Source organism: Chelonia mydas, chromosome 6 (genome assembly GCF_015237465.2).
Source record: "Chelonia mydas isolate rCheMyd1 chromosome 6, rCheMyd1.pri.v2, whole genome shotgun sequence".
Taxonomy (NCBI): Eukaryota; Metazoa; Chordata; order Testudines; family Cheloniidae; genus Chelonia; species Chelonia mydas.
Window position 1 is genome coordinate 118,845,671 of NC_051246.2, and position 27,860 is coordinate 118,873,530.

At 41.4% G+C, this 27,860-nt stretch overlaps 1 protein-coding gene across 4 annotated transcripts in view; it reads left to right on the forward strand.

The window, feature by feature from the left end:
• KCNH5 (potassium voltage-gated channel subfamily H member 5) overlaps positions 1–27,860 on the forward strand; it is a 240,159-nt gene that overhangs the window by 129,497 nt on the left and 82,802 nt on the right. For all 4 annotated transcript variants that reach the window (XM_043549512.1, XM_007068012.3, XM_043549514.1 and 1 more), the window contains one exon: positions 22,825–23,024. In XM_043549512.1, coding sequence (XP_043405447.1) covers positions 22,825–23,024 — 200 coding nt within the window. The remainder of the gene's footprint in view (positions 1–22,824; positions 23,025–27,860) is intronic.

The window sequence follows — 27,860 nt, forward strand, 5'->3', positions numbered from 1 at the left end:
AGTCTAATGCCCAGGAGATTAAAATCAGCATATGAACACAAGCATCTCAGGTTTACACAGGGCAGGAGGACTCACGGAGGACTGCTGGTATGCTTCAGCCAAATACAAGTTGCGTTTTAGTCAAAAACAAGTGATTGGGTTCAATGCAGGAATAACTGGGTGAAATGATGCATCCGATGAAGTGAGCTGTAGCTCATGAAAGCTTATGCTCAAATAAATTGGTTAGTCTCTAAGGTGCCACAAGTACTCCTTTTCTTTTTGCGAATACAGACTAACACGGCTGTTACTCTGAAACCTGGGTGAAATGAATGGCCTGTGATATACCACAAGTCAGGCTAGATGATCTAATGGTCCCATCTGGCCTTAAACTCTAGGGATCTATATGGCTTTCCTTTCAATGCCAGTGGGCACCAGAGTGAAACCGATGAAGACATTCATGATGGCTACATTTGTAAACGGACTCCCCTGGGATTAGAGCTAGCTGTTTGAAGCCACTATGGATAAACTCATAGTGCCTCATAGAGCAAGGTTCATTAACAAGTGTGTAGCATTAACTGTAATGACAACTTTCACGTGGCCCAGTGTTAAAGCCATCCACTCTGAGCCTTTATCCAACGAGGAGGTGGTTTTATTTATAAAAGTACGTCTCTTAGGTCCATTAGTCTGATCAAATCTGGCTGAACAAATTGTCAGGTTTTTTTTGAAATGTGTTTGTGGCTCAATATGCAGCACGGGCAAGATACTGTATGTGACTTTTTCCGCGTGCACAAGGATTTGGGGGAAACCAGATGATCTGTTAAGGTTGCTATGGCAACCAGATTTACACAGAGGAGCTGCCATGTCAATGACTTCATTAGGAATAATGCGACTTGTCAAATAAAATAAACAAAACCTGCTTAAAACTCTGTGTCAGTGGAGAGGAAGTTAAGTTTCTGAACAAAAGGAATAATAACCAATGTATTTGGAAGGCTTTAGAAAGATGATAGTAAAGTCAGAGGAGGTCTGGCAGAGAATTTAAACAATTTGCAGAAAAGTTAATAGGAATTCATGAGGAGAAAGACATTAATTCTAGCTGGTTGAAATTATTTTAATTGAAAAGTGGGATTTTTTTGAAAAAAAATATTTTGATGGGGGGAAATTCCAAATGAAACATTTAAAAAACAAGATATTTTTATCTGAATTTTTTTTTCAAAATTGTTGGAAAATTCTCTGAATTTTTTTTACTGGTTTCACCTTCCCCCACACATACTGGAAAAGATGTTGGGGAGAAGGGGAAAACAATTTCCCTTATTTACTTTTTTCTACTGGAAAAGTATTTTTAAGTTTTGAAAACTGAAAGAAACTGTTACTTTGGTAAACTTTTACTCCCCTCCCCCTGAAGCTTTTCAGTTGAAAAAAAGAGACAACAGAAAAGAGAACATGAGTTTTTCCTACTTTTTCTCATTATTTAAAACATTTTTTCCACTACAATATTGTGGGTTTTTTTCTTTTATGCTAGAGAGAGAGCTTTTCTTAGTTTTACTTTTTTCACACTTTTCCATTGGGATAAAAAAGACGGAAAAAGTAATAAAATAAAGTGTGGGACTGGGGAAACTGAAAATTTGAAACAATTTTTCACAATGAAATTAATTTTTTTTTAACTTTTTCATTGAAAAACAGGAGGGAAAGTGAAATTTGTTGAATGAAATGGAAACTGTTAATTTTCTTTTGAAAATGTTTTTCAAAAAAAACCACAAAATTTTGTCCAGCTCTAGTTTTGCTCTGGTAACTATTTCCTCTCCTTTTTGATTAATAATAATATCTAGCATGTTATATGCAGTGTCCCAGTTCCAGGAAACTTACTATAGATTCACTGTGAAAGAAAGCAAATGGTTTTCCATAGGCCATCTGTTACTGACAGTGAGGAGACTGGTAGTGTATGTGCGTTACTTTGAAGTGAGAAGTTACATATTCCTTAAAGGCCTGTTTCAAAATTCAGTGACATCAGGGAATCTTCCCATAGACTTTGGTGGACTTTGGATCAGGCTCCATGTGCAAAATGCTTTCAATGTTATTGAGAACCAGGATAACCTCACTAGCCAATTTTGTTTAAAGTGGTTTGATGCGGGTTATGTAAATGTACACAGATATTATACACAAACACATGAATAAATAATAGCATTGGATGATAAATATTTTAGGGAGGTTGTTTGGTATCTATCAGATGGAATAGAGGAGATGAATACACTCTGCTCCAGTGAGAATGAGACCCATAGTCCTCATAAGATTAAAGAAAATACGCAAACATTAGATTAAACAAACTGTAGGGAGTGAAATTCTCTTGGGAGAGATAATCAGTTCTGTAAAACCAAACTTAACGTGTACAGAAAGCCACTCTGCAAAATCAATCAGAGTTAATAGGTTAGTCTAAAACTCATCTAATATGCAGCTAATAACAGAAAAGCCCTGAGAACATCCAGGGCTCTGAAGACTTGTTAACAAGTATATTGTTGTCCTTTGCTTCACAGTGACTTTGAGGCTCCATTCTGCAGGGCTAGATCTTGTGAACATTTCTTATTCATGGGAGAATCCAGTGTGACTATTTGTATTAGTGAGAACTACATACACGAGTAAGATTTATAGGATTGAGCCATTGATGTTTAGATGCACAAATCACATAAAATGTAATCCAGATCCCACCTGCATACACACTAATTTAAAATGTAATTCCCTCATGACAAGGGAAATTAATGGAACCCCGGCCAGCTTCTAATGCCTCATCACATCTGAGAGTTATCTAAGATTCACATAAAGGCAAATATGCAGGTAGAGGGGAAACAATAATTAAATAGCTATAACTTGGCTTTATACATTTAAACACAGATAATTTAAATTATTCTAGTGCATATATGTGTAATCATATTGTGACTTGAACAAAGACAATAGTGATTTAGCATCTTTCTTGGATGGCAGGTGCAACGGGACTAAGATATAATTCCAAGTCTGGAAGATTAAGCATGTTCTTTAACGGAGAAACTTTGACAGTTATTGCTAAATTCTAGTGAGATCCCATACTTAAATATTAAAACCTGTTGGACCAGATCCTGAAGTCTTTATAATGGCATATATCTCATTGACTCCAAAGAGCTTTTAGGATTTGGCTTATTTATTTGTGGTTAAAATCCCCCAAAACCCAGTTTCATCCATGTTTGCCTTGCTCTAAGAAAAATATGGTCCTCCCTATGGGAGATATATTGTTTGAACATAGGGTGTTAGTCAGTGGGACTTAAAATTCACTGAAGGGCTTTGACATTGGAACAAACACGGAAAAAGTTAACTTTGAGCAAGGAAAACCTCACACCACCTCAGATGTTCTTCATTTGCTAATTTATAGTTGTATTTGGATGAGATGTTTCCCCCTCAATACACAAGTTCTCCTTCTGGTTAATCCTGAAGTCAGAGTCCTCTAGTTGAGACATCACAGTCTTGCCATGGAAGCAGTTGTGATGTCCATAATTCAGCACACTGGGCCAAATTCATCCTGGCATCTTGACTTTGTCCCAATGAGCATAACTTCCCTACAGGATCAAGTGGGAGGAGTGAGTCACTTTTAAGGGAGCAAACCATTTTCACATGCCAACAGCAGCAAAAAAGGTAAAAAAAAAAAAAAAAATTATGTAAAAATCAGAGGAAGATAAAAATAGGTGTTTGTAGGTGTGACTTTTTTTCCTCAGTGTCAAAGCCCATCTTTACGACACTCAGACAGTAAAGCCTCCAACTGAAAGTGCATAAAGTTGGACAGTTTTCAATTTCTTTTTAAGCAGATGCAGTCTATTTCACAGAGATGTATGATAGCACTTTGTAATCCATAACTTCCAATCTTCCACCAGACCAACACCTTGAGCCAGATTCTGATGTAAACCAGAAGTAGCTCTGCTGATGTCAATATAATTAAACCGGTGTAAATAAGATCAAAATAAGGCTCCTTATATTCCCACAGTATTTCATTTGGATTACTCACATGGCTTAAATTGTACATGGATCAAAGTGTTTTCAATATTGTGGCCTTAAGATAGAACACCCTCATGATGAGGAAGATTAATAGAACGAAACTCAAAATATGAGGAAGAAAATGCACCAGTAAAAGGGACAGGGATAAACCAGTCCACAAACCATGGAACATCCAGGAATTTCTAAATTGTCCACGTTTTCTTGGATGCTCCCTGATTCAAGGATTGGGGCTGTTCTGTGATAGAGACCGACACTGGATTCAGCAGGGGATTAGCTCAATTGCCACTGCTCTGCAAAGGAAACCATGTGGCCTAATAAGGGGGAACTCATGCTAGGTGACCAGGAGCTTTGTGGTCGACGGGCCAGCAGGGAGAGACGTCTCTGCCAGGCTTGTGGAAACGTTGCTGCTAAGGGAGAGGGAGCAAAGGTGGAGAGGGGGCAAATTGGGGCACAGTGCAGATACCGGGAAGAGAAATAAGTAAGCAAAGAGAGAGCGCAGAATTGCAAATGGAAGGAAAGAGATTAGAAGGGGTTCACCAGAAATAAGCAGGGACTTAAAGAATAGTTAAGGAGCGGTATAACGAAAACATTTAAACCAGAGAGAAAAGACAACAAGAACACCACCCCCAACAGGAAGCAGGTGTAGTTTTGATGTTATGTTATTTTGGGCCAAACTGTGGGGCATCAGTCTGCTACTGTGCCAGCTGCGCACATCATGGGTAGCAGGGCAGGAGGGGACACAGGATCCACACAGCTGCTACATCGCTTCCCAAACAGGTGGGTGGTGCAGGGTGGACAGAGCAGCACCCCTGGCCATCCATCAGGGAGCGTGCGCTGGGCTGGGGCCTGCACTTGCACAGCAAACTCTGTCCCTGGAGCAGCAGGAGGACCGGGAAGATGATTATGTTTTAGGCTGCTCCAGAGTCAACACAGCAAACGTGCTGCCCCTAACGCAGGGCTTGTGGCAAAGCCACAAGAGGCCTCTATTATTCCAGTTATTCTGTCTGCTGAAATGAAGCACCATTTTACACACACTGAAAACGTGGCCTCACTTATTTTGGAGAGAATTTTCCCTCCATGTCGGCTGGTGAGCACTTTGTGAAGTGTGGAGAGGGAGAAGGGCAAGTTGCCCATTAATTTCCTCCTGCTCGGCCTCTGGGCACACAGGTTTGCATAATTCAAATGCAGCTTTTTGTGTGTGTTGTCCAGCTATTTTCACTCCATGGCGCAGTGCACTTTGAGTGCCTATAAATATCTGTTCATAAATTTAAAATCTTCCTCCCTGCAACAGCTTCACGGGGCATGGCATGTTTTTCACCTGAGTTTTCCAAGGGACAGCTGCTGTATATTCAGTCTGTCAGGCAATCAAAGAGGTATTCAATTACAAACGTATAGTCATTAAATATGAAATACAGGGGTCAGAACGAAATGAGGCAGTCACGTTTTGATCAAACAGCAGCTTTGCAATACCGTATTATTCATAATGCTATTTTGATCCCCAGGACACTCATTAGAATGATATTTAACAATAGCGGCATGAGTTGGTCATGTCACTTTGTGCTACTAACAGACATGCCAAACCAGTCCAGTTGCTTACCCTTTCATCTTTTTTCTTTTTCTTTTCTGGCTGCCTGCCTACCTACCGTGAAGTCCTGTCTCTGAGAAAAGTGAGACCGATTCTGATCAGTTACCACGGTGTAAATCTGATTGTGTTACCTGGTATCACTTCAGATTTTCAGTGGGGTAGTTAGAAATTCGGTTCCATGGGTCAAACCTTATCTCATGTAAATGTACACAGCTCCATTGCCTTCAGTGGAGCTGCACCCAGCTGAGGATCTGGTCCAGTATGTCTAAATAATGAGGCAATTGGGGTGATTAACTGATGGCCTCTGACTCGAGGTCCCAGGGTAAGTGAACCGTGGGTCTGATTCTGCTCTCACACTAATGTAATTCCATTCTCTTCAGTGAAATTGCTGCTAACTTACAGTGGAATCAGTTGCAGGGTCTCTTTTCTGGAATACTGAACAGGAAGAGTGATAGGTAATCAGATGGAAGAACAGTGCAGGTCAGAGGTTGGGAGTGAGATGGGGTTTAGCAGGATCTTTCCTTTGAGAAGAGACGAATGAAGATGTGTGTGGCCTCAGGACATCTGGGTTTGAGTAGAACAAAGTGGGGTAACCTGCTTTGTTACAGTAGAGGGAGCAGTTTTTGGTTTGGCTGAAAATAGTTTTATATGCCTCCCTTGTAGTATCAAATTTTTACATCTATTTAATATAGGTTTTTATGGTGTGCATAGAAAATGCACAAATACATTTGTGGTCCTGCCATCTTGAGGTTAGTTTTTAAATAGAACATCAGTTGTCATTAGCAAATTGACTGTGGAATGCCAAATAAGTACCAGAGGAGGCTTAAAGGTCTTGGCATAATACATGCATTCCTGAGTACCTTAAAATCTTATAAAATGTAGAAGATTGTATTGGGTATTGTCTCATTTTATAGCAGATGAACCCTGGCCAGTATCTACCACTGTGGTCAGATATAAATAATTCTCATTTACACTAAAATCCCTTTGCATTGCTCTGGCAGGCGTAAGTATACTAAAAGGTCTCTTTACACTGCAAGATCCATGTAACAGGGTCTTAGTATAAATGAAAACCAGGCCTGGTTATAACTTGGGATTTTGTCATGGGATGGGTGAATAATTTATTAAGATACAAAATAGTATTTTACAATAGTGAGTGCTGAAATAAGAAACTGATTTGATCTTTTTGTGGAAAAATTCTAAGAACTCCTTTTCCTGCACTGAACGCTATATGCAGTTTTGCGTACTGAAGAGATGGAAAATGTGCTCATTTTTTGCATCCCTTACCGTATGTGATTATCGATCATTTTATAAGATAACGATGGGCAAAGCTTCAGAGAAGCTGTCAAGCCAAATGACATTTCAACATCTATCATACTTAGATCAATAACAGGATGAAGGAAAGATTCTATGGTGTTATAATCACAGCTGGGTACAATTAATTCAGTTTTAAAATCGGAGAAAATTACAGTGGTAAAAACATTTGAAAAAACCAGTCTTACCGTCCTTTTTATATGGATATTCTGGTAGGAGAGGTTAATGTAATTGATTCAAAGACTATAAATCTGAAAGGGAGCGTTGTGATCCTCCAGCCCATTGGTTTTCAGCCCACGGCTCCTGGGCAGTTTGTGGCCCAATCAACACACAGCTGTGGCCCATGTGGCATCCTCAGGGCTATACAGGTAGTATTGGATGTGGCCCACAATGGTAAATAGGTTGAGAACCACTGAGTCTGACCTCCTGTATAACACAGGCCATAGGATTTCCCTGATCTCTAAAGCCAGGTCCAAACTCTTGTATAGTTTGCAATATTTATTTTCTCCCCATATTTTTCCTTTTCTGCATCTGTTATAGCAAGTGCCTGGTAATTAATAGCTAATGCATGACACTCTGAAAAGTAGTATTTTCTTATTAGGTGCATTTGAAAAATCCCACTGAGCACCCATCTGTATCTTTAGGTGCCTAAATACCTTTAAAAGTCTGGGCCTTTGTAAAAATATCCCCCATCTTCTCAAGAGACCTCCTCATTGTGTGTATTCAAAATCACGTCTTTACTTTACTTCAGTGACAAATATAAAGTTTCCCGCAGAGTGAACAAAATGAAGATGGCATAAGCAGCAGGTTCTATTCCAGTTTGTACATCAAAAGAACTATTGGCTAAATTCCAGTCATGCCTGTGGACTGCCACTGAAAGCAGTGGAATTGCACAGGTGTCACTCTGGGTCTAATTTGCCTTGTAGAACCTGTCTACCCCTATTCAGCAGTGCACTTAAGCATTAACTTTCATGGGACTTATGGATGTGATTTAAGTTAATCATGTGCTTACGTGCTTTGCTGAAGCGAAGCCCCGGTGCTGCTGAGTGAGATAGAAAGAATTTAACTCCCCTCTCAGAGCACAGGTTGAGTTTGCAGGGCTGGCAGTTAGAGAAAAACCTATTTTTAACTTGTAAATGGAGACCAGTGAGATACAATAAACCTGAAACTCCATTAAACTATGTTTGCAGTTACTTTACAAAGCTGATCTATTCTTTAATGCATTTTGATATTAACTCCAAAACCAAACTGGGAGCATTTTAATATTAACTTTATTAAGCACATTAATCTTATTTCCCTCTAAAAAACAGCCAGATAATTAAGTGCAAAAACTGCTTGTGTAGAGTTCAGGCTGAATAATTCAAATAGAAAAATTAGGAACAGAAAAATAAAAGCAATATTATTGTGACTGCATTGCATATCACAGGTATTTTGTGGCACATATTTTACAAATGAAACAGTGTTATATATGTTTTTTCTTATGTCCTGGGGCATACATGCCCTATGTTGTATGAAGATTACTGTAGTCAATTGTCTGACTGTCACAAAATCTGTTCTTATCTTATTAACTGTATTTTGATATAAAATTGGACAATTAATTTAAGAAAGAAAGACAGAATAAGCAAGTTTAGATGATACACTAGAAAGAATGGCAAATTGGAAAATTGAAAACAAAATTAGCTGATTGAAACAGATTAACTGCATTTAATATAAACAACCTTGTTTTTTAGCATGGATAGAAAATGAGAGTCTTAAAACTGGGAGCTGGAAATACTGTTCTGTACATTCAAATCCAGGTCCGGTAGTTTAAAGGTGTGTTTACAAATTTCCCATTGTATTTTAAGAGGCACTAAGATCAGGTGGTGTTTGTCAGTATGAGAGTGATATTTAGGTATTTTGGCTAAAGTGACTGCCTGCTATCCAGCGTTCATCTTATTTTGACAGGAACTCTGTGTCCATGTAGAAAATTTGCCAAGGAAAAATTATAATAAAAAGAAATAATAATCAGCCCAAACCCTGTAACAAGCTGTTAGCCTGTCTCACACTGATACTGACCGCTGCCAAATTTACTCACGGAGCCCCTTTATGTCAACAATCACTTTTGACCCACTGTCAGTTTCCACGTTTCCATACAATAGCATGGTAGATCCTTTGTGTCTTGTGCTTATTACAGATGACATTTTTGACATAGTGAGGCATACAGTGGAAGAAACATGGCATGATTTTAATCCACAGACGTCAGCATTGGCCAGTAACAATGCTGAAGACAGCATATCGTGGAGAAGCAGGTTCTCCAGTCTTTGATGGGGAAAGGAAAGAGACAGGTTTACGGAATGAGTAGTGGAGATTGTTTGACAGGTGCAATTTAGACTTTTGCATAAAAAAAGGAGGAGGGAGAAAGGGGGATTAAAAAGAACCAGTATCAAGAATGATAATCAAAATGGAGAAAATGACAAATGAGAGAGGGAGCAAAGTGCTACGGGTGCATTGTTGGCTGACATTCACGGTGAACATTATCTCTGATGAACTCTGGCTATCCTCCGAATCTCTTCATTCTTTCTCCACTACATCCAATTTCTTTAGCAAGACAGTTGTACTGTAATTAGCATTTACCGCTGCATGGAATGTTATGCAGCATGTCAAGTGACGAAGCGGAGAGTTGGTAGAAAAGTCATGGATTTCTGGACAGGCATAGAGTTTTTGCATAGAATATTTCTCGGTTCTTTATTTTACTAATTAACGCATTTATTATTGCATTTATCAAATGTGCCCTATCCACATTGTGTCAGGATGCATGAATATAACATACACATACTTGCCTTTAACAAAGACCAATAATAACCCCATCCCCCACCCAAACACACTAGCTAGCAATCTGAATCGCTTTTGGGTACATGTATAGTGCAAGAGCATCTTAGTTTGAAACAAAATGACAGGGTCTTAAATTTATTATCTCATTGCTCTTATTAAAAATGGCCCAACTATCACCATTTAAAAATTAGCTAATGTGCAAGTGCGGCAGAATGTTTCCACATATTTTTGAGGATTTATGCATAAAGGCTGCTGAATGCCTAATTGTGCTTAGACTTGTCAGGCTCCAAAGCAGCTGTTCCAATCTGTTGTGCAAAGAATATGCTTTATAAAAAAAACGTATATATAAATATCATCAATTTACTACAGGCATTCTTCATTACACAATAGGCCCAGATCCTACAGTGCCTTTTAGACAAAGATCCTGTTGACACCAATGGGAGTCTTGCCTATGTAATTGTTACCCTTATTTAACGTTTATTTTACGGTAGTGTCTAGAGCAGTGGTTCTTCAAGAGATGTCCCTGGGGGTCTCCACTCCAGGTGCTCCATTCTAGGTGTTGGTGCACCCCTGTGCCTTCGCTCGGAGATTTTTACATCAGTACTTGCACGGGCCACCCATGCACGGTGCCTGCCTCATGCACCAAATGTGCTTCAATAACGTGCGCATGGCCCAGGCTCTTCAGTTCCTTTTCTACCATCGCCAGCCTGAGACGGAGCTCAGCAGTCTCGCTCAATTATTTCTTGCTTTAGATAGATAGTTGTTTATACAGTTTATCTAGGTTTTTTTTAGTCAGATAAGTTTCATTTCCCCATTCTTCTATTAAATTTTTTTTTCCTTCCCAGTTTTTTTCTGTCAGTTAGAGTTTATACTACGCCTGGCTCGCCAGGTTTTGAGGGATACACTATGTGCAGAGAGGCCATCCCGGTCACTGATGGCCAGTCTCTGTGTTTGCTGTTTGGGGAAGTCCCAAGTTAATTCTAATGGAGAAGTCCCTCAGACTTGCCTCTGACCCAGGTCAGGAGTCCTACTTGAGACAGAGCGCTCCTAAGTCCGCTAAGGACAAGAAAACAACAAAAAACCGGCCAGCTTCATCACTTCACAGAGACCAGACGGCATCCAAACAGCCTCTGACCAGGTCTATCTTGTTGGTGCCGACTCTGCCGCTGCTCAGCACATATGACACTCCAGGCACCTCTAGCATTGTCCGTACGCCAACCGCTGCCGGTACGCGCCACTCTGGTGCCGAGGCTCCGGGCTTAAAGTTGCCCGCCTCTTCTAGTACGGCACCGCACAGCGCCGCAAAGGACTTGGTGCCGACTCAGCTGAGCCTGCCTGTGCCACACACAAGTACAGTTGTTGTCCCGGCACTGACACCTCAATCATCCGTGACTCTGCATAGGGTGCTGCATCAATCGGCACCGCCGCCGCACCCAGCGCTATATACTCCAGTTCCTTCTATCTCAGCACCACAATTTATTCATTCCAGCGATTTGGTAATTTCGCCAACTCCAGATTCCCCATTATTGGTACCAATCTTTCACCAGGATCGTCGGCATGGCACCGACAGCTATCCCCTCTCCCCTCTCACTTTTCTACTGATGAGAATGACAAAGTACAGGCAGTTTTTTCACCATACCACTCCTCCCCCCTTCACACTTCTGGTAGCATGGGAGACCAAGATCCTTATAGTCCAGGGACTTACCACTCTGGTATGGACGCCCATGGATGGGACCGCCCATGGATGGGACCACCCATGCCCTTCCCCAGACAATGGCATTATTGGAACCCATGGGGGTCCTGCAGCAGGCACCACAGTAGCCGGTACAGCCCATGCAGAGGCCACATTAGATCTCCTCCTGTATCCGTCCACACTTCCGCGACAGAAGGCCAGGAGCAACCTGTAACGGTGCACTCAGACAAGGACGCACCTGAACCCTCTCCAAATAATAATAATTCACCCACCTCACCAGAAGAGGCTATTATGCCCCCATTCCCAACAACAACGGATGATTCTACTCATGTTCAGAAGAGCGGCTAATGAGCTCAAGTTCACTCTGGAGGAGGTGTCGGACACTCAGCATGAGCTGACTGACATATTACAATCTTCAGCCTCATCCAAGATTGCCTTACCTATTATTGGAGCCATTATTGACCCTGCCAAAAATATCTGGCACCCCCCAATCTGCAAAAGGGCAGACCGGAAATACTATGTCCCCTGCCGGGGCTCACAATTCCTTTTCATGCACCCACCACCAAATTCACTGGTGGTAGAAGCAGCCAACCAAAAGAACAAACGGCAGCATTTCTGGTCCACTCCCTCTGACAAGGACAGCAAAAGAATGGACCTACTCAGGCACAAAGTTTATGCATCATCCACGCTGCAATTTAGAGTGGCAAACTACGCGGCCCTACTGGCCAAATATGATCACAGAAATTACGGGAAACTCATGGACTTTATTAATGACATCCCAGAGGACAAGAGACAACAGTTCAAAGCAGTAGTCTCTGAAGGGCAGAATATTTCCCTCATGGCATTTCAGGCTGCCCTCAATGCTGTGGACACAGCTGCCAGGTCTGTGATGGCCATAGTGATGCATCGGGCTTCATGATTTACCTTTTCTTCTTTCCCACGTGAGATAGAAAACACCGTGGAGGATCTCCCCTTCGATGGTGAGAAGTTATTGGCAGCAAAAACCAATGAGGTGCTGCACACCATGAAGGATTCCAGAGCGACGCTCAGATCCCTACGCATCCATACACCGGCAGCTAGAAGAAGACAATACAGGTATCAGCCTTAACAACGCCCATGATACCCGGCCTACACACAACAGCAACAGAGGCTATAAGACCACCAGCAGAAACACCACCAAAGACCCAGCCATCAGCGACGATGCCCCACAACGTTGGTACCGTCCCAACCCCCTCAATTTAATAAGCAGATCTGAAGCCTTGGTCAAGGGTATAGAAGACCTCCCACCAACTCCAGCACTTATACTTCCCATCCAACCTTTTGGTCACCATTTACTCCCATTCTACCACAACTAGCGAGCCATCACTACAGACAGATGGACCCTAGAGGTCATCCAGTTGGGCTATTCCATCCCCTTCCTGTCCATACCCTCTCCCACCCCATCCTTCTTCAGGGACCCCTCTCGTGAGCACTTGCTGCATCAAGAGGTGCAACATCTTCTACAAATAGGAGCAATCGAGATGGTGCCTGATCAGGGAAAGGAGTTTTATTCCCACTACTTTTTGACAGAAAAGAAAAGTGAGGGATGGCGACCCATCCTCAACCTCAGGTGACTCAACAAGTTCATCAAAAAGCAAAAATTCAAAATGGTTACCCTCACAACCATAATTCCAGCGCTGGAGCAGGGAGATTGGTTTTCAGCTCTCGACCTGCGGGATGCTTATTTTCATGTAAGTATACACCCCGCCCACAAGCGTTTTCTCCGATTTGTTAAGGACTCAAATCGCTACCAATACAGGGTTCTGCCCTTTGGCCTCTCAACAGCACCCAGCGTCTTTTCCAAGATTCTCGTGGTGGCAATGGCGCACCTACAGAAAAAAGGAGTCAAAATTTTTCCTTACCTGGCTGATTGCCTGCTCAAGGCACAGACTCTCAGGGAGGACATCCAAGCCACACAGATGACCATCGACTGCTTCCAGAGTTTGGGCCATCAAATAAACAAAAACAAATCCACATTAACTCCTACTCAGTGACTAGAGTTCATAGGTGCTCACCTCAATTCCATAACCAGACTGCACCTCTCCCATCTGACAGATTCAACACCATAAAGAATCTTGTCGCCAAGTTTCAAAACAGCCCACAGGTCACTGTCCGCAACTGTCTGCAACTTCTCAGATATATGGCCTCTTGCACTTTTGTGGTCAAGAATGCACGCCTCTACATGCAATGCCTGCAGGGTTGGATGACCACTGTCTACAGACCGAATGTGCATGGCCTAAACAGAATTCTGTCCATACCTACCAAAGTCAAGGACTCACTCACATGGTGGACTCTTCCACACAACCTCTGCTCTGGGGTCCCGTTTGTGCAGGAGTCCCCCTCTGTTATAATTATCATGGATGCTTCTCTCACGGGCTGGGGAGCACACATGGCACACCACACCACTCAGGGACTCTGGTCCCTGGTAGAAGCCTCACTGCACATAAATCTTTTAGAGCTTCTAGCGGTCTGCAACACCTGCATCCAATTTCTCCCGCATATCTCCAGGACCAGCACATCAGGATCATGACCGACAACATCAACTGCATGTTTTATATAAACAGACAAGGGGAAGCTTGATCCCACTCACTCTGCACAGAGGCTAAAAAACTTTGGAATTGGTGCCTCCAACACAATATGCAAATTTCAGCTTCCTACCTACCTGGTTCACTAAACACCACTGTGGACAAGCTCAGCAGATCTTTTCCCCTAGATCACGAATGGGAGATAAACGATACCATCCTATACAACATATTCAAAATATGGGGCTACCCGCAACTGGATCTTTTTGAAACCACGACCAACAAAAAATGCCCGGAATTCTGTTCCAGAGCGGGTCTAGGAAAGCACTCGATGGGAGACACATTCATCATTAAATGGAATGACAATTTCCTATACACATTCCCCCCGATACCACTTCTTTACAGGGTATTACAAAAAACACAAGTGGAGAGGGCCAGGATCATACTAATAGTCCCTACATGGTCCAGACAGGCGTGGTACCAATTTTTAATGACGATGTCAGTTTGCCAGCCGATTCCACTTCCCCCTTCTGAACCTATTATCACAACGCAGGGGTCAGCTACAGCACCCCAGTGTAATGATGCTGTACCTCAAAGCATGGCTCCTCAATGGTTCTCTAATGAGGAACTAGACTGCTCTGAACAGGTACAAAGAGTACTATTACATAGCAGAATACAATTTGCACCTACCACCTATCTCCATAAATGGACTAGGTTTGCTCATTGGTGCTCCACCAAGCAAACCGCTCCTGCTTCCACCCCTCTTTCACTAATACTAGACTATCTTTTAGAACTTGTACTATCTGGGCTCTCCTTTAGCTCCATAAAGGTACATCTAGCAGCAATTACGGTGTTTCACAGTAAGACAAGGGCCTCCAGGCCCTATACCCAGACATCTGTGCAGTAAGATGAGTGTCCCTGTGGGTGCACCACTACCCACCCTCCTCCCCTCCACTTCGGAGTTTGGAGCAGTCTCCGTTGTAGAGAAGGAACTGAGGATCCGGGCCATGTGCAAGCATTATTGAGGCACATTCGGCACCTGAGGCAGGCACCGCGTGTGTGCGGCCCGTGTGAGTACTACTGTAAAAATCTCTGAGCGAAGGCGCAGGGGCACACCAACACCTGGAGTGGAGCACTCACAGGGACATCTCTGGAAGCACTTCAGTTACTGCACAGGTGAATAACCTCCTCTTCTCAAACTTATTTGATTGCGCCCCCCTTCTTTGTGTCTGTAGTACTTTATCCCTCCTCCTGCCACACAGGAACAGATAATGATAAAAAAAATCAACATGCAACTCTCACTAGATATTAAAAACAGTAAAGCATTGATTCAAACAGAGCCAATGATCCATTATAATAAGAACAAAAGGAAAACTATGACTGTGGTCAATGCTTACAATTAAACATGTACATTGCATCATAGCAAATGCATTAACGGACAGACGGTAACGACTTTTTATAATGCTATGCAAGTTTAACAGACATCCGTCAAAAACCACAGTGCCATCTAGAGTCAAATGCACAGCGCCCCTGAGGGCCTGATAGGTTTGGGGGGAATCAGCTTTGCTGAGGGTAAAATGTGCACAGTCATTTTTTTCCCTCTGAAAGCTTCTCATGCCCACCCTCCCAGAATATACTCTACACTGCTCCAGGGCCTGTGGGCCTGCCCCCCAGTTTGAGAACCTCTGGTCTAGAGATCTCGAGCAGGTCAGAGCCTCATAGTGCTGGGGGCTGTACAAACATATTGTAAATGACATTCTGAGCAAGACCCTACTTGAGTCGTGGGATGATTGCCAAATAATTGCAGCTGAGTTGCGGACAAGACATGGAAAATCACAGAAAAGTAATAATGGACCTTTATTAATTGCAGTAATTTGGAAAAGCCAAAGAAGACCTATTTGTTTAAGAAAAATTTGCTGGAACAATATAAACACTCAAGTATTCTCTAATGCCTGCTAATTTTTTTGATAACCAGATATTTTGCTGTAACTATATTACAGTCATCAATATACGGGGCTCACAGCGGGAGCCCAGCCACCCAGGGTTGACAGCGGGACCCCAGCCACCAGTCGCCCAGGTCTGGCGACCAGGGCTCCTGATGTCAGCCCTCCATATGGCAGGGGTTCCTGCTGTCAGCTCTGGGCAGACTGGAAATAAGGTGTACATTTTTAACAGGGAGGGCAGTTATCCATTGGAACAGTTTACCAAGGGCTGTGATGGAGTCTCCATCACTGGCAATTTTTAAATCAAGTTTGGATGTTTTTCTGAAAGATTTGCTCATGGAATTGTTTTGGGAAAGTTCTCTGGCCTGTGATATACAGGAGGTTAGACTAGATGATCACAATGGTCCCTTCTGGCCATGTAATCTATGAAATAGAGAGCAGAATGTAGGAAAAGATGGTTCTTAGTCCAGGCCTCATTTCCTGAAGGTATATTGAGAAAGCAGTCAATGTAGTAATCAATTTGAAATGCTCTAGGTTAATTTAGACCAGTCTGAGCTATTTTTAACAAGAAAATTGCTTGTTGTTAAACAGATGCAAAAGATTTATGTAGGACATTGTTACAAAATCCTCCAGAAATTAATTATATATATACAATGTATATCTGTCTTTTGAGAACTGGAGAGTAAAAATAGAAATCTAAAATAATGGTTGAACCACCTGCATAGCCTTAAGGGTTGCGAGGAAAATATTCCTGCATCATTATTTTAAATTACTCTATACAAAATGAAGCGAGGACTCTCCAAGATTTACATGTAGAAGACAATTAGGAGAAGTAAATGTTAGATGTCAGCAGGAGCAGATGAAGAAAAAAAAATCCACATAAATAAGAATCATTAGTGAGAAGAAGAACAAATGCTGCCTGACCTAACTAGCAAGTGAAATCAGGGAATTGGGGAGGGTAATTTCTCCTACAGTTTGGGTAGCATGATCTCTTCTGTTTTCCCTGAGCTTCTCATAAAAGAAGAGACTAAATTACAACTAATCAGGTACATATGTACATGTCCGTGTCTCTCTGAAAATTGTTTAAATCCTCTTATCCTGGAGAGATGCACCGTGGTTTACATCTCTCTGAATCTCTGCAAATATCGTTTGCCACAACCAAAAACATTAAAATGAAACAAACTGAAATAGAGATGAGAATTGTTGCTATTGTCTCATTTTTAAAAGGGCAAAGGGTGATTCTCAAATGTAATATTGTGGGTATTCATTAACAAGGTGTGTTCTGATAAAGCTCTGATTGGTAATTACTGGGGTCATCCAAATCAAATCAATAACCTTTCAATGTTTAAGAAACAGTTGAAAACACTATCTGAAATATTAGGTATTCATTCTTTTGCATGCGTGTGATCACGGCTGTAATTTTCTTCTATCCACTGGTGCTTCATTAGCGATATTGAATTGCACCCACATTTATGCAAATGTACAGGTAGCACAAGTTTAAAGATCAGAGCTGTTGGTCCAGCAGTCAGGTGAGATGAGGATAGCACAAGAGCCGCTAATGGATTAATGAAGGTTAACAGAAGCCTTTGATGGTGTAAGCTGGTGTATTCATGCCATCTGGGGATCTGGCCCCTTGTGTCTATCTAGGGACTTATTTCATAGATTCATAGATATTTAGGTCAGAAGGGACCACTATGATCATCTAGTCTGACCTCCTGCACAACGCAGGCCACAGAATTTCACCCACCACTCCTGCGAAAAACCTCTCACCTATGTCTGAGCTATTGAAGTCCTCAAATCGTGGTTTAAAGACTTCAAGGAGCAGAGAATCCTCCAGCAAGTGACCCGTGCCCCATGCTACGGAGGAAGGCGAAAAACCTCCAGGGCCTCTTCCAATCTGCCCTGGAGGAAAATTCCTTCCCAACCCCAAATATGGCGATCAGCTGAACCCCGAGCATATGGGCAAGATTCACCAGCCAGATACTACAGTAAATTCTTTCCTGGGTAACTCAGATCCCACCCCATCTAATATCCCATCACAGGCCATTGGGCCTATTTACCATGAATATTTAATTACCAAAACGATGTTATCCCATCATACCATCTCCTCCATAAACTTATCGAGTTTAATCTTAAAGCCATATAGATCTTTTGCCCCCACTGCTTCCCTTGGAAGGCTATTCCAAAACTTCACTCCTCTGATGGTTAGAAACCTTCGTCTAATTTCAAGTCTAAACTTCCTGATGGCCAGGGTGTATCCATTTGTTCTTGTGTCCACATTAGTATTTCATCCCAGTGTCTGTAGTATTTGAAGTTGATGAAGTTACACCAGCCTTAAAGAGATGTAAATGAGAGAAAAATCAGGCATTTTGTATTCCCAAGACTAGCTAACAACAGTTCGGACCAATGTTCCCTCTAATTTTTCCCTTCCATGTGCGGAATGAATTTTGCTGTGTGTACCAATGTGGAGGTGATGTGTGGCAGAGGGTTGGGGTGATGTGGGGCAGAGGATTGGGGTGCAGTGGGTGTGGGTTCCGGGTGAGGGTGCGGGCTCTGGGGTGGGACTGGGGATGAGGGGTTTGGGGTGCAGGGTGACCCAGGCCTCTCTCCCTGCAGCAGCACCTGGGCTGGGAGAGAGCATTTCTCCCTGCCGCAGCAACTCTGGGCCTGGGGCTGGGGAAGAGGCAGCTCTCCCGGCCGCAGTAGCCCCGGGGCTGGGGGAATTAAGTGCACAGCCCTTGGTGGCCTCCTGCACGGCCGCGCAGACGCACCTCTCAGAGGGAACTTAGGTTCAGACTTCTTCTCACAAAACTCCACCGGCCAGAGTTTCCTCAATAGGATACTGAGTGACGACACATTCAACCGATGAAACCCAATATAATGGGTAAAGCATAATGCGTTATCAGAACAAACTAATTTTTCTGAACATTTATGAGGGCAGAACACTGTGGCCAGGCAAATACCCAATGGTGGCTTTTCCATCTTAACCCTTTTATGTGTGTCATACACACAGTGGGATTGGGGACTAAGTACAGGACATGGATAGAGTATCCGTGGTAAATTAAGAAAAATAATCTCCCTCTTGAAACACAATAACTAACAATGGCCAACAGCTGAAATAAGAAATAACCAAATGCAAGGAGCATCTCTGAGGCATACCTCTAATCCTGCCAAGACCTAAATATGTTCCACAAATGCCTTTACAATGTTTGCCAAAGGCCCAAAATGTGACACACATTACAATGTCCGAACACTGAAATGAGCTAGTATTTTTTGCATGTGAAGATTGTGTGGTGTGTAGACTAGCATGCAACATTTTCTTTAATTTCAGTTTCCAAGAAATTATCTGATGATTCATTATATCAATAATTATGTTCAAAGAGGCATTTTCATTCCAAGCTCCTGTTTTCAGGCACTTATTACTTTTCGGTAAAATTACCATTTAAATGGATAGTTTTCATGAATATTCTCAGTCTAAAGGAGATTTTTTTGGTGGGAGGAAATAAGTAGCACTGTGGTAGGGGGCTTGGAGGGCCAACAGCCAAGGGGTTAGCGCACCCAGCTTTTGGCCCCTTCCACCTCTGTCCAAGCAGTAGACGTGCTGTCCTTTCCTTAATTCAGGATCTTTGGCTTTCCACCAGCATCTGGCCCTTGCCCTTTAAGGGGGTGTGGTAGGGGGACCCCGGCCCTCCCTCTGGCCCCGTGGGAAGCGTAACGGGCAGCAAGTCCAAGTTCATTTCTCAGGGCCACTTCCTACCAGTAAATCCCCTGTAGTCCAAGTAGTCAGTTGCTTAGCAGAAAAAGAGTCCAAAGAAGCAGAGCCCTGCAGGACCCACTGGTTCTCAAAGTAGCGGGCAGGTTGGTCAAGGAAGGCACTGTCTGTGCGCCTTATCCATTCTGTGGTCCCCTCTCAGCTCAACCTTCTCTGTGGCTTCTGGGCGAAAGGTTCCTCTCTCCTCCACCTCCTTTATGTGGTCCTCTGAGCTCCCTCTTAACCTGCTCCTCCAGTCGGAGCATGCTCGGCAGGCCCAGAGGCTACCTGGTCATGGTATTGCCTTTTAACCCTCAGGGGCCCAATGTGTCCCCATCACAGGCACTCACCACAGTCAGACTGTGTTTCCACCATGGCACTCTTAGCCACTTCCAGTCTGGCTGGTGTGGTATGAGGATCAGGAATTGAATCTATTCTTTCCTTATGATAGGGCAATACCACATTGTCAGCCAGCCTCTGATTTTTCTGTCCTATTTTGCACTTGCAAAAGGGGGTTGCGTATATTTTTATAGTCACAATCCGTTTCAGTACAGAAATGGGTATAAAACAAGGCAGGCCAAGACTGAAAATATATTTATATTGTAGATTCACTCATCAAATTAACTGAAACCTTTCAACCAATGTACGTGAGTGGAATGGGGGAGTAGCATTTACAAGAAGTGGCACTTCATCCAATTTAACATGCTACAAAAACTGGGAAGAACAGCAAAAGCGAAAAAATGTACAACTGACATTCATCCACCGAGTGTATGCATGTGTAACCCACATACTTTTATACTGTGTATATGCATGTACTGTGCATATGTGTGTATATATGTAATGTATTGTGTAAACATTTTAGTAGCCAGCAGTTGTGATTATATATAATCAGTAAAGCAAAGAGGAACAAGATATATACCTGTTATTTGATTTCTGTACAGTCATATAGTGAGAACATGAATCTCCCCAGTTTTCCAAAATTGAAACCTCATATTCATAAGTGCTACTCCTGCTGTGACCTTACCTGGTCATAGCTCTCATATGTCTATCCAACCAGTCAGAATGCAGTCCCCCTAGACTCTGATGCGGCAGAGAACACCACATCTCTGCTTCATTCTGATGTTTCATTTTTACATTTAGATAGTCAAGAAATTGTTGAGAAATGTCCATGCAATATTTCTACTATTCAAGTATTTTTAAACAAACCCCACGTTTTTAAAAAAATTGCTGCCTCTGGAAGAGCAGTGATAAACTGGACTAAATGTCCATAAAATTAAGTCAGTTTTCTGGAGTGAGGTGAATAATCCGTTGTATACAAAAGGAAGCTGTTATGCGTTAGGAGATAGAAAGTAGTTATCCTTCCACAATAGCTTATTTTTTCCTATTTGTACGCTGCATGTTTTTTTTAAAAAAAAGAATACGTAAACACAGCTGCATTCTGCAGTCTAGTACTTCCAAGCAAAGATGATTAAACATGACACACACACTTCCGTATATTTGTTGATGCCAAGGACAGAATGAAAATGCAACACACTGGTATTTGAAGAAATCAAAATAATTTTCTTTCTGTAAAGTCTACAGTGTTTAAGAGAAGAGTGCTATTTATTTATTTATGGCTTCTTCTCAAGAATAATTAGGTACCGAATCAATAAGGAACCTAAATACCTTTAAGAGCATGCCTAAGTCCATCCCTATTGAAAAGAGCATTTAAGCACATGCTTTAGTCCCATTTAGTCCCATTATTATCATTAATGATTTTCCCTTCAAAAGTGGAGACGGGTGTTTCCTTGAATTGCACTAGCAGTGCATTAAGCTGAGGCTGGAAAATGCTAGAAAGTGGCCTCAGGCTGCTCTGGGCTAGCAGAAATATATGGGGTATATAGAAATGGAGCCAAGCCACAGCATTTAGATATGGATTCAGATTTTGCACACTTGCAAATTCAGAAACGTTTGGATGTATGTGCTATGGTTTGGCCCATCAGAGTGATAGGGCACAGCTTTGAAATTTGGGTCTGGTTTTGAGTTGAAGCTCCTACTTTTCAAAGAATTGGAATATTTGGACCCAGGGATTTGGTGCAGGCCCATCTCTAATGGAAAGCCTTTACACTAGATCTGAGTTACTTGACTTCCTTATCCTGGGATATGGTGCAGCTGCTTTGCACAATGTTGTGGGCACAGTCTGGCCCTAAAACTGGTGTTGCTGGCTATGGTGGGGGAACCACCCCAGCAGAGGGGGATACGCCTCTGGTATATATCTAGTGTGGTGGCTTCTACGCCACATACGCCCAGCTGCTGATATAGAGATGAGGCCAGTGGCAAGGAGATGTGACTGAGGCTTCCCTACATCTTTCTGCTCTCCATTTTCTGTTCTTGAGGCCACCGTCAGCTGACATAATATAGAGCTCATGTTACATCAGAGCTGACGCACAGCTGGTCCTCGATATAGGATACAACATCCTCATGACCTGCACTGAGTCGTCCTTGGCCACAGCTAAGGATCTTGACCACTGTCTGTCCAGATATGTCCTTGCCAAGCTTCAGTTCTCTGGTCCATGGTCTTATCTGGATCAAGATAGGGACACCCCATTCTCAGTTCCTGGTCCCTGCCATTGAACTGCCTCTCAGAGTATGCCAGTGCTGTAGCCGTATTGGTCTCAGGATATTAGAGAGACAAGGTGGGTGAGGTCATATCTTTTATTGGGCCAACTTCTGTTGGTGAGAAAGACAAGCTTTCGGGAAGCTCGTCTCTCTCACCAACAGAGGTTGGCCCAATAAAAGATATGACCTCACCCACCTTGTGTCTCAGAGTACATTCACCGAATCCCTTTGATAAGGTTTAGTGTAAGGCTTTTTCTATTTGGGCCATTTTTGACTTGTTTCTTTTCAGTTGTTCAGCAGTTATTCCTTTTAGTGGCATTTTCCTCCTTATTTTCTGTTGGTGGGAGTCATATGAGCCAATTAAGTATGATGAATGAAGAGGAACGTAAGTTCACATAAGAAAAAGTCCTCTGAGTATAAGTATGTGAATATATGAGTGTATGTAACTAGAACTTTTCAGCACACACAAATGAGTCTGCAACCACTTGCACTTGTTTTTCTCGCAAAACACTTATTGAAACGATTAAGTCTTTTTGTGGAGTATAGACATTTATCTTTGTTTGCCATTTTCTCTCTTTCAGCGCTTCTTTATGCAACTATTTTTGGAAATGTCACCACCATTTTCCAGCAAATGTATGCCAACACCAACCGATACCATGAGATGCTGAACAATGTGAGGGATTTCCTAAAATTATATCAAGTCCCAAAAGGCCTTAGTGAACGAGTCATGGATTATATTGTCTCAACATGGTCCATGTCTAAAGGGATCGACACAGAGAAGGTATGAGTGCATGAGGTAAAAACCCAGATATTGTACCTTTCAATCCATTGTGTCCTTTCCAGTAGTTTAAACAGTTCTGAGTACTGTGAACACGCTGGCAAAAAAGATCTGAACCACATGTGATTCCATTAATACTTTCATAGTTGTGCTCAGACAGAGGGAGCTGGTTTAAAATTAGGGGGAAAAATTGGAAACATCGGTAATTTTCGTAGTGCTTTCTGTTCCCCTGCTTTTCAGTATGTTCGGATTTTCCACTTTCCAGATTTTCCTTGGAATTATTTTAACTTTTTTTGTGTTTTGAGATTTGAAATTAACAAAAACAGTTTTTGAAAAATTTGAGGGGGTGGGAAGAGAAAAATCTCAAAAAGGATATCCTTCATTTTTGGAAAAAACTCACATTTGATGGGGCTGAATGATCCAAATTGGCCATACAGAAACAACTCATAAAAAACACTGAAACCAAACAAAACATTTCACAGAGCAACTAGAAGGCTAAATGTTTTAATTCCAAAATTTTTTGGCAAATGGAAAATGTACATTTCATGAAGCATTCCACTTTAAAAAAGGCCATATGTCAGCAATTTTATTCTGTTTAAAAATATATCCAACAGGTCTTTCCATACATATTACACATACTAGCAGAAAACCATCCTTTACTCACTTTTTTAGTTCTAGTGCTTGCTGATATCATAAAATATAATAATAATACAGTAGCAGTAATGATAAGAGAATAAAAATCGGTGTAGCATTGTGGTCTGGTTAAAAGGTGAGAAGCAGAGCACTAATTGGCTCAGGAGATTGATAATTGCATATAGATCTTTCCTGCTCTTGTTCCTGATCCAAAGCCCACTGAAGTCATTGGGTGTTTGGACTTTGAATCAGGTCTCAGGTCACCATTTGGAATCTGGCGCAGATCAGTAGTGACTGAAAGTTGTTACCATCTGAGGGTTTGTTAGCATTTATGAAGTGAGTTTGGTTGCCTTGGACCAGTTCCCAGTGGACAGGACCATAATTGCTACCATCACAGTTAGCACAAGATTTTATAGACATGGAGACTGACCTCTTTGAGGTGTCCTCTCCAGGCCTGGACTGAAGGCCCTTTGGCAGGGAAGTTTGGGAAAGCTTGTGTTTCTGCTAGTCATTCTATACCTGCTCCAGAGATTAAGAAAGGAGACTAGAGGTGAGATCTTCAGTTGGTGTGAGTTGGCTTAGCTCCAGTGACTTCAGTGGATTTATGCGGATTTACGCCATCGGGGAACTGGACATTGTGTCGAGTACTGAGAACCCTGAAGCCACTTGACAGAGGAAAAGTTGTGATAGACTATTGCTGGCCTGTGCTACAGTACTTACAGGGCTGTGAGATTCTTGTTTCAGTTAACTGCATTGCATTGTGTGGTAGGTGTAATCTGAGTTCCACCAGAACCTATCTCACTATAACACAATAAAATGGAATTATTGTGAGAACAAGGACAGCTTTAAGTCTTCTTATAAACCCATACAATGATAGTTATCGAACTAATTAACCTGAATTTCACAGTTAGCAATTAGCTTCCAAAACTATGCAACTTTTGTGTATTATTGTTATGTTAACTGATAAGGCTTTCGGTTTCTTGGATTCTTGTAGTTCAGTATGCCTGATTCTTTAATATGTTAATTTCAGCTCCATTTATACAGTGACATTCTAACTTCCAAATGTGTTCATTCAGTTTATTGTTAACAAATTTGTTGTAATTGCTGTAAATGGACTCAGTTCTGCTGTGAAAAGCCAAATATGTGTAAAAATTCAATTTTCATTCTCATTTATCTCCTTTTAATTATTTCTGCTGCAGTTCCATTAGACTTTGATTGTGCTTTGCAGTGAATTAGAAGAACCTTTGCTTTAATTACTGAGATTTCTTTCCATTATTTCCACATATCCAGTTTAATAGATTGTAAAAATGCAGTTATAGCCCATAAACATACTTATCATTGGCTTTTAGTAAGCAGCATTCACTTGTCTGCATAGTAGTAGTGGTTGCTTAGCTAGATAATTAATAAGGCCATAAAATCTGTGATTTAGGTTTTTAACAATAGTCCCACACTGGAGGCCTGCCTAACATAGCTCCTGATCTAAACACCATTTAAGTCAATGGAAAGACTCGTGTTGACTTAAATGGTGTTTAGATCAGGCCATTAATGCTTTTATGTAGTACAGTTTTTCAGTTAAAATATTTTATTGACAACCAGTGAGAGAGAAGCTATAAAATGGTTACAACTTTTAAAATATTCCATTACACAGCGTCCAGCAAAGGCTATAAACCTTCAATGGCTATTGCTCAAGTACCTTGCTGCAACTGCTGTGAGTTGCATTGAAGCAAATGCGGGTTTTCCTGCATGCAATAATTGCATGCTGTCAACTGCATGATCAGAACCAAAATTAAGATTTCTTAGGGGAAAGGTGGAAAGCTGTGTGTAGGTCACTGGCAGTCACATGGCCCATCTGAACTTTGAATTCTGAAATGAAGTAATGAAACATCTCAATTATAACAAATGAGAAAATGTTGTATTTCCAAGTTGGCAAACCTAAAAAATACAGCAGTCACATAGACTAGATCCTCTCCTTCATGTTCAGGGCATATTTAGCACTTTACAAACCACTTCAGGTAGGAATGTTTTAAAAAATCATTTGGGAAAAATCATAAGACCTCTGTATTAAAATTTATGGAAAAAAACCAGGTTGCACAGCACCATGTCATAGAAGTTTTATTTACTGTGTGTGCAACACAACAGTCACAATGAGGATAGGAAAATATTGCACCAAGTGGTTCAGGAGCTGACATCCTTTTAAATAATGTGTCTCCATTTCTCTGGGGCTTGGTAACTTTTCTATCCTGAAAACTTTTCCATCTTTTGATCATAAGCTTGATTTAATCCTGCAGTAGAAATATAGAAGAGAGAGAAAAGAACTGTTAAATTTGGTGGTCCACCTCTGTGCCGCAGTAGAATTGTTCCCAGTAGTACATTTCCTAGTTTTTATATCCAGTCTAGTTTTAAAAATCCCTGGTGATGGGCTTCAATCAACCCTGGGAGACTAGCATAGCCTAATATATCTCACTGTAGGAGAGTTTTTTAATGAAATTCAACAGATATTTTCCCTTTCTTAATTTCATTTAGTGCTCACTCTCCTGTCCAGGTGATCAGTAATCTATCACTTGAATCATTTCTCTGGTGTTTTTCATTCCTCACGTCCTTCAAAACAGGATGTATGTCTCCAACACATATTTTTTTTTATCAGACTATCATTATGCATAGTAGTAACTCTCATACTCCTTACATTTGTGTGGACATTTTAGTCTATTTCTATATTTTTCTTATTCTTCAGCAAAGATTTCTGTTAACAGTGCAAATAATTAGCAAAAAACCTCTAAACTTTGGCAATTGTTAATATTTATGGATGGTTTTCTTCCATATAGGCATCATTACTAGAGCTGAGCGAATAACAGACTTTTCAGTTGGCTGGAAATTCTAAAAAATCATGAAAAATAAAAAATTCGTTTCAGCTTGACCACAGTTTTCTTTAAATTTTTGGCCAATCGAAAAGTAAAAAAAAAAATTGATTTTGGTCAAACCATATGTTTCATTCGTCCCAAGATAGTGTTTCAGTTAGATTGCAAGCATTTTTAACGTGTTTAATTTTTAAAATAAAATGTAAATTAATATTGAATGGAAAAGTCGCTTTGAATTGAAACATTTCATTCAGATAATGTCAAAATGAAGCATTTTATTTTTTTCATATTTTGTTTGTTTTTATTTTCAACCAAAACAGTTTGGCATATTTGACATGAATTCATGAAACATTTCAGCGTTGCCAAATCTGCATTTTTCTCCCCCGAAAAAAGTTTCAGCCAAACAATTTCATCTAGCTCTACTGATTACATCTTCATTAGTTCCAAATAAATATACTTTATTGCTCTCTTTGCGTTCACGTGTGCATTATGATGTCATTTGCCCCATTATTAGGATACGTTTCAGTCAGTCAAGCATGCAGCACAACTCAGCACATTGAAATGATTTTTTCTTTAAATCAGATCCATAAGAACAGCTCTACTGGGTCAGACCAAGGGTCCATATAGCACAGTATCCTGTCTTCTGACAGTGGCCAGTGCGAGGTGCCCCAGAGGGAATGAACAGAACAGGTCATCAAGTGATCTATCCCGTCGCTCGTTCCCAGCTTCTGGCAAACAGAGGCTAGGGACACCATCCCTGCCCATCCTGGCTCATAGCCATTGATGGACCTAACGTCCATGAATTTATCTAGTTCTTTTTTTAACCCTATTATGGTCTTGGCCTTCACAACATCCTGTGGCAAGGAGTTCCACAGCTTGACTGTGCGTTGTGTGAAGAAATACTTCCTTTTGTTTGTTTTAAATCTGCTGCCTATTAATTTCATTTGGTGGCCCCTTGTTCTTGTGTTATGAGAAGTAGTAAACAACACTTCTTTATCTACTTTCTCTATACCAGTCGTGATTTTATTAGATCTCAATCATATCTCCCCTTAGCCGTCCTTTTCCAAGCTGAAAAGTCCCAGTCTTATTAATCTCTCCTCATATGGAAGCCGTTTCATACCCCTAATCGTTTTTGTTGTCCTTTTCTGAACCTTTTCCAATTCCAATATATGATTTTTTGAGATGGGGCGACCACATCTGCACACAGTATTCAAGATGTGGGCGTACCATGGATTTATATAGAGGCAATGTGATATTTTCTATCCTATCATCTATCCCTTTTTTAATCATTCCCAACATTCTGTTCGTTTTTTTGACGGCCGCTGCACATTGAGTGGATGTTTTCAGAGAA